At 48.0% G+C, this 18,007-nt stretch overlaps 1 protein-coding gene across 1 annotated transcript in view; it reads left to right on the top strand.

Moving 5' to 3' along the window:
• The first annotated feature begins 5,536 nt into the window (after positions 1-5,536).
• Positions 5,537-18,007, top strand: part of SCAMP3 (secretory carrier membrane protein 3) — a 36,324-nt gene continuing 23,853 nt past the window's right edge. Inside the window, exons 1-3 of the mRNA XM_048503663.1 lie at positions 5,537-5,694; positions 12,922-12,999; positions 14,233-14,358. Coding sequence (XP_048359620.1) covers positions 5,638-5,694; positions 12,922-12,999; positions 14,233-14,358 — 261 coding nt within the window. The 5' untranslated portion in view covers positions 5,537-5,637. The remainder of the gene's footprint in view (positions 5,695-12,921; positions 13,000-14,232; positions 14,359-18,007) is intronic.

The following is an 18,007-nucleotide window of genomic DNA, read 5'->3' as shown; positions in this document are numbered from 1 at the left end:
CCCCCTGGTTCTAGTATTGTAAGAAAGAGAGAAAAATTTCTCTCTGTCAACATTTTCTACCCCGTGCATAATTTTGTTTTCTGCTGCCTCAGAGTTTGTTTTCTGCTGCTCCAGAGACTAGAACCAGGAGTCGTGGGTTCAAGGTGCAGGAACAGAGATTCCACCTAAACATCAGGAAGAACCTTCTGATCGTCAGGGAATTCACAGGGGGTTGGACTTGATGGCCCTTGTGGTCTCTTCCAACTCTATGACTCTATGAGGTTCCACTCTGGGTGGAGCAGCATCTGGCCCAGCAAGGAACACATGATAACTGCCCTACCTTGAATCACATCATGGGTACATCAAGGTCTCTATGGTCTCCTCCGACTGGCCTCGGGTCTTGGGCGGAGATCTTTGACATAGCCCAAACTGGAGATGCCACAGACTGAACTTGGGACGTTCTGCACACAAAAGCAGAGATTCTACCACTGAGCCACGGCCCCTCCTCATGGAGTCATACCCTCCCCACCTTGCGACAATCCAGCAGCCTAAGGATATCCCTATTGTCTCAGAAAAATATGTTAGCAGAGTTGTATGTTCCTCCACCACAGAATTCAACATGCCAGACCTTCTTGGGTCTTAGTGGCCATCTAGCCTAGGTTGACCAGACGTCCCGCTTTTGGCGGGACAGTCCCGCCTTTAAACAATTTGTCCTGCGTCCCGCAGGTGCTTCAAATTGTCCCGATTTTTGGGCGGCTGCCACACTGCCTTCTGGGGCGCAAACGGCCGCAGGAGCACACTGCCTTCTGGGGCTTGCCGTTTCCCGCCCTGTCACACCCTGCACGTACGCGCAGCCACCTACCCCCCCCCCTTGTCCCGGTTCACAAAGGTGATCATCTGGTCACCTTAATCTAGCCCTGCTTCCGAAGTATTTGTCATAGTCGTTCCATGAACTATAAATGCTCTTATATCAAAGCACCCTGTTCAATAATGCACAAAATAATGGTTTTGACAAAGAAGAAGAGTTTGGATTTATATCCCGCCTTCCTCTCCTGTAAGGAGACTCAAGGTGGCTGACAAACTCCTTTCCCTTCCTCTTCCCACAACAGACACCTTGTGAGGTAGGTGGGGCTGAGAGAGGTCAGAGAGAACTGTGACTAGCCCAAGGTCACCCAGCAGGAGTGTAGGAGTGCGGAAACGCATCTGGTTCACCAGATAAGCCGGTTCTCCAGATTAAAATCCACCTTCTCTTAACCACTAAAAATGAAAAGCGCCTAAAAATGAATGACAATGCTCATACTTGTTTGGGCCTATATTTTAAATGCGGAAGCACACAATTTTCTCAACCGCCACGTTGCAACTGACCAAACTAACATCTTTATCTGGGACAGAGTAGCCCTCTTTAGGCTTTGCACCAAAAGCCATTGTAAACAAAACAATTCTGCCAAATGGATCTAGGGCAGTGATGGCGAACCTTTTTGAGACCGAGTGCCCAAATTGCAACCCAAAACCCACATATTTATCGTAAAGTGCCAACACGGCAATTTAACCTGAATACTGAGGTTTTAGTTAAGAAAAAACGGTTGGCTCGAAGGCGTCGCGTTACTCAGAAGTAAGCTTGAGTAGTAGTCAGTGGCTTTGCTTTAAAACAACCATGCGAAACTCTTTAACAGGTGAATCATGACCCTAGTTAGGTTTACTCAGAAGCAAGCCCCATTACTTTAGCAACCGAGAGAAAACCTCCCCGGAGTAAAGGATACACTTTAGTTCTTAGCATGAAAATCCAATTAGGGTTTAATAGCACTCCAACGGGATTTTTACACTCAGCTTCCCCAAAACTAGGTGTTCCAGTTTAATAATGCTAATAATAAATGAGTCCATACGGCCCAGGCCAGCCTAGATATTATTATTATTGCCAGGGGACTCTGTTTGCACGATGCTTACAGAAGAATCACCGATTGCCTCCTCTGGCACCCGTGCCATAGGTTTGCCACCACTGATCAAGGGTTTCTAGCCTCCGGCTGGTGCTTAAAGATCTCCCAGGGTTACTCCCCATTAGAGATCAGTTTCCCTGGAGAAAACGGCCGCTTTGGGGGTGCAAGCTATGCTGACCTCCTTCCCGCCCCCGAATCTCCAGCAATGTCCCAACATTAACTTCTTTGAGCCTACTCCTCTGCTGTTTACACAGCTTGAATTCAGTAGCTGAGGAGACATTGGCTCAGGGCTAGCAAGTGCAACTTGCACGCGCAAGGGCCCGAGTTCAGTTCCCGGCATCTCCACTTTCAAGATCGCAGACAGCAGCGCAGGGCGATCTGTTTACTTGGACCCTGACAGGCTGGTGTCAGTCTGGGTAGCCAATCTTGGGCATGAGAGACTCCTGCTTTGGCCACCTTGGATAAGGCAGCTCCTGACGAAGGAAGCTTTGACTCTCGAATGTTCCTGCCCTTGAAAATCTTGCTGGTCTACAAGGTGCTCTTAGACTGGAACCGACCAGTCCTCACATTCCTGTTTCCTGTCTTCAAGGGGGGGGGGGGGGGGTTGCTGTTTCAGAGGAAGGGACAGATGTAGCAGCAAAGGAGAACCCAGAGACAGTGGGGTTGGGTCTTTCATTTCAATAAAATGCATTGTTTATTCCTGGTCTCTTTGTTATCCTTATCAGTTGAGGGTTGGGCGAGGGATCTACTGAGGGTTTCCTGACGCCGCGTGGGGCCATTCTACAACTGATCTCCCAACAGCAATGATCAATTCCTGTAGTAGCTCCTGGGGTATAATACTCAGGGGCTGGTCCTTAGATCCATTGAACAGAGGCAAGCTGGTCCAAGCCAACAGCTTTTCATATTTTTCATTCCTCACCTCCTCTTGGGTGAAGACAGATGCAAAGAATTCATTCAGCAGAGAAGCTGAATGAATTCTTTGCATCTGTCTTCACCCAAGAGGAGGTGAGGAACATTCCTGCACCTGAACCAAGAAACTGGGAGAGGCGGAATCCGAGGAACTAGCGAAGATAGTGGTAGACAAGGAAGAAGTTCTGGCAGCCATTGATAAACTAAATGTTACCAAATCCCCTGGCCCAGATTGCATTCACCCAAGAGTTCTTAAAGAGCTCAAGCATGAAATTGCTGATCTTCTCACTTTAATATGCAACTTATCCCTGGAATCAGGCTCCATCCCTGAAGACTGGAAGATGGCCAATGTCACACCAATCTTTAAGAAAGGATCTAGAAGGGACCCAGGAGTACAGGCCAGTCAGTTTATTTATCTGTTCCTGAAGTAGAATTAGTAGAATCTATCATTAAAGATAAAATTATAAAACTATGCTAGAAAAGCAAGACCTGCTGAGAAAAGAGTCAGCATAAAACTTGCAGAGGCAAATCCTGTCTTACAAACTTACCTAGAGTTCTTTGAAGAGGTGTAAGCAGGGCATGTGGACAGAGGTGAACCGGTGGACATTACATACTTGGATTTCCAAAAGGCTTTTGACAAAGTTTCCTCACCAAGAGACTGTTGAGAAAACTCAGCAGTGAAGGAATAAGAGGGGAAGTCCTCCTATGGATTTAAAAGCTGGTTGAGAGCAGGAAACTAAAGAGTGGAGTGTAAATGGGAAGTTCTCACAATGGAGAGATAATAGGAATTGAGTGAAATACACAAAGGATCCGTTTTGGGACCAGTGCTCTTTAACCTATTCATAAATGACACAGGAAGTAGGGGTGGGTAAGCGTGGTGGCCAGAGTTGCCAGATGATACCACCAGGGATGTAGGGAATGGTGAGAACCACAGAGTAGATTGCTAAGAACTCCATTGGGAGGATAGCAAATAAAATTAAGGTGGGGTGGGCTCCAGAAATAGCAAAATGCAGTTCAATGTAGCAAAATGTAAAGTGATGCACACAGGGGCAAAAAAAATCCAAACTTCACATACACGCTACAGGGGTCAGTGCCTATCAGTCTGAGACCAGGAAAGGGATTTTAAACGTCTTAGTTGATAGTTCCGTAGAGATATTAACTCAATGCATGTAAGCTGTGAAAAAGGCAAACTCTATGCTGGGGATCATTAGGAAAAGGGTGGGAATAAAACTGCAAAAAAGTTGTCATGCCCTTATATAAAGCAATTAGATGTGACCGCACTTGGAGTACTAATGTCCAGTTCTAGTCGTAGCATCTCAAAAAGGATATTGAGAGGAGGATAGAAAAAAAGTGCAGAGAAGGGGCAAGCAAAGGGGGGGATGATTGAGGGACTGGAGCACCTTCTTCCTATGAGGGGAGGCTGCAGCGTTTGGGACTCTTTAGTTTGGAGAGGAGGCGGCTAAGGGGGGATATGATTGAAGTCTATAAAATTATGCTTATATAGGGAGTAGAAAATGTTGACAGAGAGAAATTTTTCTCTCTTTCTCACAATACTAGAAGACAGGGGGCATTCATTGAAAATGCTGGGGGGAAGAATTAGGACTAATAAAAGGAAACACTTCTTCACGCAACGTGTGATTGGTATTTGGAATATGCTGCCACAGGAAGTGAGAGTGATGGCCACTAACCTGGATAGCTTTAAAAGAACTTGGACAGATTTATGGAGGAGAAGTCGATTTGTGGCAACCAATCCTTGATCCTCTTTGATCTGAGATTGCAAATGCCTTAGGTAGGTGATAAAGGAGCAGCAGCAGAAGAGCCATTGCGTTCACATCCTACATGTGAGCTCCCAAAGGCACCTGGTGGGCCACTGCGAGTAGCAGAGAGCTGGACTAGATGGACTTTGGTCTGATCCAGCTGGCTTGTTCTTATGTTCTCTTATGTTCTTATACAAAAAGGGAAACTTACAACCATCCATCCATCCATCCATCCATCCATCCATCCATCCATCCATCCATCCATCCATCCATCCATCCATCCATCCATCCATCCATCCATCCATCTATTTATTTATTTATTTATTTATTTATTTATTTATTTATTTATTGATTGGGTTTATAAACCGCCCTCCCCCGAAGGGCTCAGGGCGGTGAACAAATTAGATAGAGCACAGCATTAAATTAGATACAATAAATATGGATTAAAACAGCTCTAATAATAAGCAAACATGCCAGAACTGGGGACTGGAAAAAATAGCTCCACCCAAACTAAATCACACAGATGATAGGGGAGGAGCAGACTATTTTATTATATACACAATAACCTACCTACCTACCTACCTACCTACCTACCTACCTACCTACCTATCTATCTATCTATCTATCTATCTATCTATCTATCTATCTATCTATCTATCTATCTATCTATCTATCTATCTATCTATCTATCTATCTATCTATCTATCTATCCACACAATGTATGCTGAGCTCTATGGCACCTCCATCTACAGAGGCAGTCTACCTCCAAAGTGGTTGGTTGTGGGGGGGGGGGGTGGACTCTCAAGAACTACAGGCGCCCTGCAGCATTATGCTCCAATGGCCCGCCAGTACTACAACTCCCATCAGCCTCCGTCGCAGAACGCTAGACGTCACCGGCGCGCCACGCGCACGCCAGAGCGTCAGGGCGCTCCCTGTCGGGAATCCCCACCCTTTTCGCGGGTGACGTAGGCCGTCCCCGGAGCCAATGGGCATTGAGATCCTCGCAGGCTGGCAGAGGGGGCCGACGCAGCAGGACCCGCGGCGGAGGGAGGGCAGGCATGGCCCGGAACGGCGGGGGAAACCCCTTCGAGGGGGACCCGGGGAATCCCTTCCAGGTGCGTCGCGGGGCGGGGCTCCTTTCTCAGTCTCCTCCCCCTGGGGTAACTGTGACTCCGGGGTAATGGGATCCTACCTCGCTATGGGCAGAAAACGGGGTAACGGGGGCTTGCTGGGACCTTTAGCCTCAGTTCCTGCAGGGCAAGCACGGCGCGGGTGTGCTGAGTAACCCCCAAGTCCCTTCTCCCTCCGTCTCCCTCCACCCCCATCTTTCCGGGGTAAATGCAGAAGTGGGGTGGTTGGATTTACCCCCGATGCTATACTTAGGAGTTTTTTAGGGCGAGGGATTTATCTCGACTCGCAGGGTCGAGGTCTGCTTAATTTGCCAGCATTTCTCCTACCTTTCCTACCTGCCTACCTTTCCAGAGGTTGCCATTTCTTCTGCCTCTCCTACCTTTCCTGCCTACCTTTCCAGAGGTTGCCATTTCTTCCGCCTTTCCTACCTGCCTACCTATCCAGAGGTTGCCATTCCCTCCGCCTTTCCTACCTGCCTGCCTTTCCAGAGGTTGCCATTTCTTCTGCCTTTCCTACCTGCCTACCTATCCAGAGGTTGCCATTCCTTCCGCCTTTCCTACCTGCCTACCTTTCCAGAGGTTGCCATTTCTTCTGCCTTTCCTACCTGCCTACCTATCCAGAGGTTGCCATTCCTTCCACCTTTCCTACCTGCCTACCTTTCCAGAGGTTGCCATTTCTTCTGCCTCTCCTACCTGCCTTCCTTTCCAGAGGTTGGCATTTCTTCTGCCTTTCCTACCTGCCTACCTTTCCAGAGGTTGCCATTCCTTCCACCTTTCCTACCTGCCTTCCTTTCCAGAGGTTGGCATTTCTTCTGCCTTTCCTACCTGCATTCCTTTCCAGAGGTTGCCATTTCTCCTACCTGTTCTATCTGCCCACCTTTCCAGGGGTTGCTGCATCTGGCAAGACAGTGGGGTGATGGGTTAGGCGCAGTGGTGGTGAACCTTTGGCACTCCAGATGTTATGGACTACAATTCCCATCAGCCCCTTCCAGCATGGCCAATTGGCCTTGCCCTACGTTTGAGGCTGCTGGGTGTATTTTCACCCTGCTATTACTGTTATTCAGCACCTCCCCTTCCCCTGGAGATAGATGGAAGAGTTTAGATTTCTCCTCGACCAATACAAAGCCTTCCAGGTTTTTTCTAATGCTTATCTGTGTTTGCAAAGCAGATAGGCTTTTGCCCGGATCCTACTGTGTGGTTTTAATAAAGTATTCAGTAACTAGGCCCCGCTGCTACTGCATTTCCTCAGTGTCTCTCCTTCCTCTGGAGAGTTTGGATTGTAATAAAGTATTTGATAACTAGACCTAGACGTATCTATTAGCGCAACAAACTGATCATCCATATTAGGAGCAGTCTATCTCTCGATATCGGACACCCAGACCTGTTTTTGTCTTTCTCACGGACATCCCAGAAGCGCTTAGCTGATCGCTGTTGGAAACAGGATGCAGGCTTAGAGGGAAATAAGATGGGGCAAATCCTTAGCATTTATTTTGTTTTAAAGATTACTCTAAGGCGGTGATGAAAGTAGAACCTTTTTTGAGAACCGAGGTACTTGGAATTGCAGCTAAAGGAAACCACTTATTTATCATAGAAGTGCCAACGCATGGCAGATTTAACCTGAATACTGGAGTTTTTCTAAACTTCTCGAGTATTCAGATTAAATTGATGTTGGCATTTAATGATAAATAAAGTAAGGTTTTGGAAATAGACTCAAGGTGTGCGTTACTCAGGAGTAGGCGGAAGGTGGTAGTTGTTGGCTTTGCTTTGAAGCAACCATGCAACTCTTCCAACGGGTGAATCACGACCCTAGGAGGGTTTACTCAGAAGCAAGCCCCATTGCCAGCAACCGAGATTACTCCCAGGTAAAGGATCGCGCTTTAGTTCTTTGCATGAAAATCAGTGGGGTTTAACAGCGCTTAACAGGGTTACCTACACCTCTTCCCCAAAACTAGGTTATAGGTTTAATGCTAATAATCAAGCCCAGCAGCCGAGGCCAGCCTAGCGTGTTAATGGAATTGATTTTCCACTTTACATGATGAACTCTGTTTGTGCATGCCCACAGAGAGGGCTCTGAGGGCCACCTCTGGCACCCGTGCCATAGGTTCGCCATCACTGACCTAGATGTATCTATTAGCACAACAACTGATCATCCATATTAGGAGCAGTCTATCTCTCGATATCGGACACCCAGACCTGTTTTTGTCTTTCTCACGGGCATACCAGAAGCGCTTAGCTGATCGCTGTTGGAAACAGGACGCGGGCTTAGAGGGAAATAAGATGGGGCAAATCCTTAGCATTTATTTTGTTTTAAAGATTACTCGAAGGAGGTCAGGTGCTGTTTATTGTATTGGTCTTGGTTTCCTTATTTGGATTGTGTTCTCTGTTTTTGTCATTTGCCTGAGTCCTTGGTGGGAGAAAGGAGGACTATAAACCAAGTTAAATTTGGGGGAAAGTTTTAAATATAAATAAAACTTGGTTGAGAAGTAACTGGAACTGTTGAGGAGTAAGTGGAACCAACCTTAATTACTGATTGGGGTAATGGTTTGCCATTGCTTGCCCTCTGCATAGCAACTCAAGATATACTTGGTTGTCTACCAGCTAAGTACTAATCAGGGCCGACTAACCCTGCTTAGCTTCCAAAATCTGACCAGAGCAGGCTAGTCTGGGCAATCCAGGTCAAGGCAAGAGGTGAACTGAGGTTATTAGCCATTGCCTGCCTCCGAATAGCAACCCTGGATATCCCATCCAAATACTAACCAGGGTTAACCCTGGTTAGCTTCCAAGATCTGGCTACCCTGAGCAATTCAAGGCAAGAGATGAACTGAGGTTATTGCCTGTCTCCATATAACAACCCTGGACTTTCCATCCAAATACTAACCAGGGTTAAACCTGGTTAGCTTCCAAGATTTGGCTACCCTGAGCCATGCAGGTCAATGCAAGAGATGAACTGAGGTTATTTAGCCATTGCCTGCCTCCGGATAGCAACCCTGGATATCCCATCCAAATACTAACCAGGGTTAACCCTAGTTAGCTTCCAAGATCTGGCTACCCTGAGCAATTCAAGGCAAGAGATGAACTGAGGTTATTGCCTGTCTCCATATAGCAACCCTGGACTTCTCATCCAAATACTAACCAGGGTTAACCCTAGTTAGCTTCCAAGATCTGGCTACCCTGAGCAATTCAAGGCAAGGTGAGGTTATTGCCTGCCTCCATATAGCAACCCTGGACTTTCCATCCAAATACTAACCAGGGTTAACCTGGTTAGCTTCCAAGATTTGGCTACCCTGAGCCATGCAGGTCAAGGCAAGAGATGAACTGAGGTTATTGCCTGTCTCCATATAGCAACCCTGGACTTTCCATCCAAATACTAACCAGGGTTAACCCTAGTTAGCTTCCAAGATCTGGCTACCCTGAGCAATTCAAGGCAAGATGAGGTTATTGCCTGCCTCCATATAACAACCCTGGATTTCCCATCCAAATACTAACCAGGGTTAACCTGGTTAGCTTCCAAGATTTGGCTACCCTGAGCTATGCAGGTCAAGGCAAGAGGTGAACTGAGGTTATTACCTGTCTGCATATTGCAACCCTGGACTTCCCATCCAAATACTAACCAGGGTTAACCCTAGTTAGCTTCCAAGATCTGGCTAGCCTGAGCCATGCAGGTCAAGGCAAGAGGTGAACTGAAGTTATTGCCTGCCTCCACATAGCAACCCTGGACTTTCCATCCAAACACTAACCAGGGCCAACTCCTGGTTAGCTTCCAAGATTTGGCTAGCTTGGACCATCGGGCTCTCCTCTCCCTTATGGTAATGAAATTAACACACACCCCCTCTCTTTCTGATATTTTCTAAGTGAGTTACCGTAGTGGCCCTTTCCAAACCGAGGCGGGCTCCTTTTTACACGTGGCTGCAATTTGGCCCCCTCCATTTACTTTGGGATTGTGCAGAAGAATCCTCTCAGGGCTGCAGAGATGCCTTAGATACTTTCTCGGAAGGACCAACTTTTGTGGTAGAAAGGCTGTCCTTTCACTCCCGCGGCAATGAGTAACTGCCCTTGGTAATATTTACCTTGGGCGGGTGTCGATGTCTCAATCCTTAAGAGCGATCGAGGGGAGGTTAACGCTGCCAGGGACCTCTCCTTTGGCCATCTGCCAGCAGTTTTTTTCCAATCCCAGATATTCACGAGGGAGGTGTGGCTACTGGCCGATCGTTCTGTACATGCTCAGAAACCCTGGACTCTTTAATAATAGTCTCAATGGACCTCCATGTGGCCTCCAATGAAGGAGACCGACTGGGGTGGGGAATTTCTCAGTTTAGGGGGGTCCCTGCTTCTGCCATGATTGCCAGGGGCCACCCCCTGGTCCCCAAAGTTTCCTTAAATAATACTTAACATTGATATCAGTGGTGGCGAACCTATGGCACTCCAGATGTTCATGAACTACAATTCCCATCAGCCCTTGGGAATTGTAGTCCATGAACATCTGGAGTGCCATAGGTTCGCCACCACTGATATCATTGTTAAGTATTATTTAAGGAAACTGTTTCACAGTACTTGAGCCTTACAGGTACAGAATATTCTTTTTGATTACCTAGAGCAGTGATGGCGAACCTTTTCGAGACCAAGCGCCCAAACTGCAATCCAAAACTCGCTGATTCATCGCAAAGTGCCAACACGGCAATTTAACCTGAATATTGAGGTTTTAGTCTATTAAAAAAACGGCTGGCTCAGAGGCGTGCGTTACTCAGGAGTAAGCTTGGTGGTAGTCGGTGGCTCTGCTTTGAAGCAACCGTGCAATGGGTGAGTCACGACCCTAGGATGGTTTACTCAGAAGCAAGCCCCATTGCCAGCAACCGAGCTTGCTCCCAGGTAAAGCGAGATACACTTTAGTTCTTTGCGTGAAAATCAGTGGGGTTTAACGAAGCGCTTAGCAGAGTTACCTACGCAAGCTACCCCAAGGCCACAAGACCTATTTAATGCTAACAATCAAACCCCAGCGGCCCAGGCCAGCCTAGATGTGTGTGTGTGGGTGGGGGGCGATTTCCCCCCACTTGATGAACTCTGTTTGCACGTGCCGACAGAGAGGGCTCTGAGTGCCACCTCTGGCACCCGTGCCATAGGTTCGCCACCACTGACCTGGAGGTATACCTGCCCTTGTTTCTCATGGGTAAACCCCCTAGTCCCCAGCAGAAAAAGAGGGTAGGGTTGCCAACTCCAGGTTGGCTAACTCCTGGATATTTGGGGTGGGACCTGGGGAAGCAGGGACCTCAATAGGGTACGATTCCGTAGGGCCAACCCTCCAAAACATCCATTTTCTCCAAGAGAACTGGTTTCTGTATTCTGGAGATGAGCTGTAATTCGGGGAGGGAGGGGGGATTCCCCAGTTCCCACCTGGAGGTTGGCATCCCTGGCTTCTGCCTGCCCACCAAACTTGTTAGCTCAAGCTTGAGAGCATCCATTCCCAGGAGCAGCGTACCCCTGAGAGCTGAATAGTGAAGAAGAAGAAGAAGTTTGGATTTATATCCCCCCTTTCTCTCCTGCAGGATACTCAAAGGGGCTTACAATCTCCTTGCCCTTCCCCTCTCACAACAAACACCCTGTGAGGTGGGTGGGGCTGAGAGAGCTCCGAGAAGCTGTGACTAGCCCAAGGTCACCCAGCTGGCGTGTGTGGGAGTGCACAGGCTAATCTGAATTCCCCAGATAAGCCTCCACAGCTCAGGCGGCAGAGCTGGGAATCAAACCCGGTTCCTCCAGATTAGATACACGAGCTCTTAGCCTCCTACGCCACTGCTGCTCCAGCGAAGTGCTTTGGGGTCAGTGCCTCGCTCGAGGGTTTCCTGAAATCATCTGACTTTCCACTGTCGAAAAACAGGAAACCGATTCGGCGGGAACTTTGCTGACTCCGCAACCTCTTGCCTGCCGATTGCGCTGCCAGCAGCCGGTGAGCAGTTGTGAGGGACTGGCGTTGTAGAGCCAATGTGGAGGAGCGGCAAATATAATTGAAACCAGGGAGACTTGGGTTCAAATTCTCGCTCTGTTATGAAGCTTGCTGTGTCACCGTGGGCCGGTTTCTCTCCCGGTCGTTTTCGGATGAGCCTACCTCACAAGGAACGCTCTTTTGTTCCTTGGGTGGAAAATGAGATGAAAACTAGATGTTATCGTGTATCTGTCTGGCCCAGGGGTCTGCAACCCGCGGCTCTGCAGATGTTCATGGACTACAATTGCCAATTGGCCATGCTGGCAGGGGCTGATGGGAATTGTAGTCCAGGAACATCTGGAGAGCCGCAGGTTGCAGACCCCTGGTCTGGCTCTGGCCCCTTCCGCACATGCAGAATAATGCACTTTCAATCCACTTTCACAGTTGTTTGCAAGTTTGCAAGGAGCAGCAGTGGCGTAGGAGGTTAATAGCTCGTGTATCTAATCTGGAGGAACCGGGTTTGATTCCCAGCTCTGCCGCCTGAGCGGTGGAGGCTTATCTGGGGAATTCAGAATAGCCTGGGCACGCCCACACACGCCAGCTGGGTGACCTTGGGCTAGTCACAGCTTCTTGGAGCTCTCTCAGCCCCACCTACCTCACAGGGTGTTTGTTGTGAGGGGGGAAGGGCAAGGAGAGAAAGGGGGGAATATAAATCCAAACTACTCCTCCTCCTCCTCCTCCTCCTCCTCCTCTTCTTCTTCTTCTTCTTCTTCTTTCTAAATAATAGAGTATGCAGCAGTGGCGTAGGAGGGTAAGAGCTCATGTATCTAATCTGGAGGAACCGGGTTTAATTCCCAGCTCTGCCGCCTGAGCTGTGGAGGCTTATCTGGGGAATTCAGATTATTAGCCTGTGCACTCCCACACACGCCAGCTGGGTGACCTTGGGCTAGTCACAGCTTCTCGGAGCTCTCTCAGCCCCATCCACCTCACAGGGTGTTTGTTGTGGGGGGGGGGGGAGGGCAAGGAGATTGTCAGCCCCTTTGAGTCTCCTGCAGGAGAGAAAGGGGGGATATAAATCCAAACTCTTCTTCTTCTTCTTCTTTGAAAGCGGATCGTAAGTGTATTGTTCTGCCTGTGCGGAAGGGACCTCTGATAGCTGCTTCAGAGTTTGGCTTGTCCCCTTCTAGCTCCTGATGGTCTTTTAGGGCAGGTTTCTCGACAGTTGGCTTTCCGGGTTCTCTGCAAAAGAAATTCTTCAAATCTCCTCGCTTCTCATGGTGACTTTCCTTTGTTCGCAGGACCCAGCCGTCACCCAGCACAGACCAAGCTCCGAATACGCCACCTTGGATGTCTACAATCCCTTTGAAAACCCGGGGGTAAGGGGGCTGCGGAGTGGGTGGGTCGGGGTCTAGCTCTTGCGGGACGCAGAGGCCGAGAAACTCCTGATAGTTTCAAAGAGGAGATATTTCCTCATTTGCTTTTGTCCGTTTTCAAAATGAGCGTCTGCCTTTGGGAGGCTGAGAACCACGAGTGGGTTTTTCTCCCCTGTTTCTCCCTTTCCTCCAAACTGCAAATTGTGCCCCTGATTGGGTATAGTCAGTGGTGGGATCCAAAAATTTTAGTATCAGGTTCCCATGGCGGTGGGATTCAAACAGTGGCATAACACCAATGGGGCTGGGCGGGGCATGACGGGGGCGTGGCCAGGCATTCCGGGGGCGGGGCATTAATAATTTCTCTGTTACTGTAAAAAACTCTTACTGTAAAAAAAAAGTTCCTAATTTCCAGCTGGTATCTTTCTGTCCATAATTTAAACTCATTCTAGCAAGTCCTACCATCTACTGCCAACAGAAACAACTACTTCTCCTCTAATTGACTGCCTGTCAAATACTTAATACTTTCAAATACTTAATTTTGTTTCTAGAAATCAAAAGGAGGATACTTGCCTTAAACAAGGAACTTTACCCTATTTCTAAAACATGTTTTTAAACCAGCCCAACAGGGAGAATTATCCCGTTTTCTACCTTTGCTAACCAGCCACATAGGAAACAACAGGACTTTATGGTTTTTGGACCTAATGGAATTTCTAACGGAAAAGCGGACCCAATTAGTAGCCCCCTCTCGGCACACGCAAATAATTAGTAACCCACTCTCAGGAACTGGTGAGAACCTGCTGGATCCCACCTCTGGGTGTAGTGTTGTTGCAAAGCAGTGGGTGGGTGGGTGTTCGTTCGTTCGTTCGTTACCGTTAGATTACGTTAGTTAGTTAGATTCGTTAAGTTAGTTAGATTGGATTGGAACCATACCCAAGATATCAGCCAGGGTACCTCCTAAATGTGAGTTTCTGTTCCTTGCGTGTAGAGGGACAGAGGTGGTATTTTTCGGCTGCCCAGGTTGCTTCCATAAGTGCCAGCGGCCGCTTGGGCGGGGTGAACAGAAAGGGGAGGCTGGAGTTCAGGTTCCCTGTACAGCCATGAAACAGAAAGCGATCACCTCACAGGGTTGTTTTAAGGATCCAATTGGGGCAGCAGAACCGTGGGCATGAACTCTTTCGGAAACGAGTAGGGTAAAAATGGAGTAGGCATTTGACATTCCTCCTGTGTCTTTCACAGCAGCGTGAGCCCCCTCCGTATGAATCCCGGCCTTCGGTTCCACCTGCCCCGCCACTTCCAGCCCCACAACTCCCCAAGAAGACAAGCCCCACAGAACCCAGGAATTATGGCTCCTATGGAACTCAGGTATCACAAAAGCCTCTCTCTCTCTCTCTTCTCTCTTCTCTCTTCTCTCTCTCTCTCTCTCTCTAAGAACATAAGAAGAACATAAGAACTAGCCTGCTGGATCACACAAGAGTCCATCTAATCCAACACTCTGCTACTCGCAGTGGCCCACCAGGTACCTTTGGGAGCTCACATGCAGGAGGTGAAAGCAATGGCCTTCTGCTGCTGCTGCTCCCAAGCACCTGGTCTGCTCAGGCCTTTGCAATCTCAGATCAAGGAGGATCAAGATTGATAGCCGTAGATTGGCTTCTCCTCCATAAATCTGTCCAAGCCCCTTTTAAAGCTATCCAGGTTAGTGGCCATCACCACCTCCTGTGGCAGCATCTTCCAAACACCCATCACCCGTTGCGTGAAGAAGTGTTTCCTTTTATTAGTCCTAATTCTTCCCCCCAGCATTTTCAATGAGTGCCCCCTGGTTCTAGTATTGTGAGAAAGAGAGAAAAATTTCTCTCTGTCCACATTTTCTACCCCATGCATAATTTTATAGACTTCAATCCTATCCCCCCTCAGACGTCTCCTCTCCAAACTAAAGAGTCCCAAACGCTGCAGCCTCTCCTCATAGGGAAGGTGCTCCAGTCCCTCAATCATCCTCGTTGCCCTTCTCTGCACTTTCTCTCTCTCTCTCTCTCTCTCTCTCTCTCTCTCTCTCTCTCTCTCTCTCTGTGTGTGTGTGTGTGTGTGTGTGTGTGTGTCCCCTCCCAAATTTTATTTTTGAAGCGTGAGGAATGCCTTCTCTTAAGCTCACCTCGGATTGTGTCTCCTGTATCTGCACAAACTAGAATTATTTGGGGAGACCCGCACAATATTGTGATTCAGGAAATTCCTGCTTCAAATGTGACCTCTCCTTACGACCTTCAATTTACCCACACTCAGCCTTGCCTTTGCAATATGGAGAATATCGGTGTTGGCCTACCTTACAGGATTATTGTAAGGGTTACAAGAGATATAATTTGTGGGCCACTTTGAACCCTGGAAGAAGGAGGACGAGGAAGAGGAGTTGTTGTTTGTATAAACCCATTTCTGTCCCAAAGGGGCTTACAAATTCCTTTCTCTTCCTCTTCCCCACAACAGACACCTTGGGAGGTAGGTGAGGATGAGAGAGCTGTGACTAGCTCAAAGTCACCCAGCTGGCATGTGTTGGTGTGCACAAATTAATCCGATTCACCAGTCTTTCTCTCAGTTAGACCTGCCTTGCAGGGTTATCGTCAGGGCTGGGGAGTGGAGGACGTCCTGGAGAAAGGGCAAGATTAAAAATGTTTAGACAGACCAGAAGGAGATCTCCCGAACTCTGCATTCTTGAAAATTTCATCCAGCCTCCACTCTGGATTCTGAGGTTTCTCTATGAGAGCCAGCGTGGTGTAGTGGTTAAGAGCAGGTGGACTCTAATCTGGAGAACTGGGGTTGATTCCCCACTCCTTCACCTGAGTGGCAGAGGCTTATCCGGTGAACCAGATGTGTTTCCGCACTTCTACATTCCTGCTGGGTGACCTTGGGCTAGTCGCAGTTCTCTCAGAACTCTCTCAGCCCCACTTGCCTCCCAAGGTGTCTGTTGTGGGGAGAAGAGGGGAAAGGAGCTTGTCAGCCCCTTTGAGTCTCCTTACAGAGGAGAAATGGGAGGGGGGTATAAATCCAAACTCTTCTTATTCTTTTGATATTGCCTTGATAGCTTTCAGAGCTAGAAACTTGATTTGTTAAATAAAATAGCTGATAAAACTTGGTGGGAGAAAAAAAAATACAGTGTACTGGATACCAGTATCATGCTTACAAGGTCGAAGTTTAAGATTTGAGGCTCTTATCTTTCACAGGTGGTAGGTTCTCAGTATTTCCTTTCCACACTCCTGTGTTGTGGTGGTTTAAGGTTGTTTGGCAAGCTTCCTGTCTCGGTCCTGATACTGGAAACAGAGCATTATAGTTCCTATCTATAAAAAAAGTCAAACAATAACATGACCCAGTTAAGTATCCCCCTCTCTGCCTTTTGCATATTTCCTCTAAATTACTTACACACTGTTTGTTATTCGAATTGGAAGTTGGGTAATATCCTCGTATCTTTATAATCCTGAGCAAGCAGGTTTCCCTTGCAGAGAAAGGTAACGTGGATGATTGAGGGACTGGAGCACCTTCCTTATGAAGAGAGGCTGCAGCGTTTGGGACTCTTTAGTTGGGAGAGGAGACGTCTGAGGGGAGATATGATTGAAGTCTATGAAATTATGCATGGGGTAGAAAATGTCGCCAGAGAGAAATTTTTCTCTCTTTCTCACAATACTAGAACCAGGGGGCATACATTTGAAAATGCTGGGGGGAAGAATTAGGACTAATAAAAGGAAACACTTCTTCACACAACGTGTGATGGGTGTTTGGAATATGCTGCCACAGGAGGTGGTGCTGGCCACTCACCTGGATAGCTTTAAAAGGGGCTTGGACAGATTTATGGAGGAGAAGTTGATCTATGGCTACCAGTCTTGATCCTCTTTGATCTGAGATTGCAAATGCCTGAGCAGACCAGGTGCTTGGGAGCAGCAGCCGCAGAAGGCCATTGCTTTCACCTCCTGCATGTGAGCTCCCAAAGGCACCTGGTGGGCCACTGCGAGTAGCAGAGAGCTGGACTAGATGGACTCTGGTCTGATCCAGCTGGCTTGTTCTTATGTTCTTATGTTCCTTAATAGAGCCAGCGTGGTGTAGTGGTTAAGAGCAGGTGGATTCTAATCTGGAGAACCAGGTTCGATTCCCTGAGTGGCGGAGGCTTATCAGGGGAACCAGATGTGTTTCCGCACTCTTACATTCCTGCTGGGTGACCTTGAGCCAGTCCCAGTTCTCTCAGGACTCTCTCAGCCCCACCTGCCTCACGAGGTGTCTGTTGTGGGGAGCAGAAGGGAAAGGAGCTTGTCAGCTACCTTGAGTCTCCTCATGGGAGACAAAGGTGGGATATAAATCCAAACTCTTCTTAAGGGTCAAATTACAGTTGATCATTTCTTGACTCCGAAGGTCCTAATTTAAAAATATACTAAACTATAAACCATGGTGGCGAATCTTTGGCACTCCAGATGTTTGGCCAATTGGCCCTGCTGGCAGGGACTGATGGGAATTGTAGTCCATGAACATCTGGAGTGCCAAAGGTTCGCCACCACTGCGACATTTGCTTCAGCTTTTGATTCTATAGAGCAGGGGTCTTCAAACTATGGCCTTCCAGATGTTCATGGACTACAATTCCCATCAACCCCTGCCAGCATGGCCAAGTGGTAGGGCTCATGGGAATTGTAGTCTATGAACATCTGAAGGGCCATAGTTTGAAGACCCCTGCTATAGAGTGATCAAGATCATGGGCCAAACTTGACAAAAACAAATATTGTGGAAGGTTATTAAGGAATTACGTTCCAACCTCGCAGTCAGGACGAGAATGGGTTCGTGCGGTGCTCTTACGAACTCTGTCCAACTATTGCACCAACGATTTTGTTCCGAAGAAGAAGAGTTGGTTTTTACACCCCGTTTTCCTCTACCTTTGAGGAGCCTCGGCTAAGCAGTTTACAATTACCTTCCCTTCCGCTCCCCACAACAGGAAGGTGGGGCTGAGAGAGTTCTGAGAGAACTGGGACAGGCCCAAGGTCACTCAGCA

The sequence above is a fragment of the Sphaerodactylus townsendi genome, linkage group LG01 (assembly GCF_021028975.2).
Source record: "Sphaerodactylus townsendi isolate TG3544 linkage group LG01, MPM_Stown_v2.3, whole genome shotgun sequence".
In the NCBI taxonomy this organism is placed as follows: Eukaryota; Metazoa; Chordata; class Lepidosauria; order Squamata; family Sphaerodactylidae; genus Sphaerodactylus; species Sphaerodactylus townsendi.
This window is presented reverse-complemented; position numbering and strand designations above follow the sequence as displayed.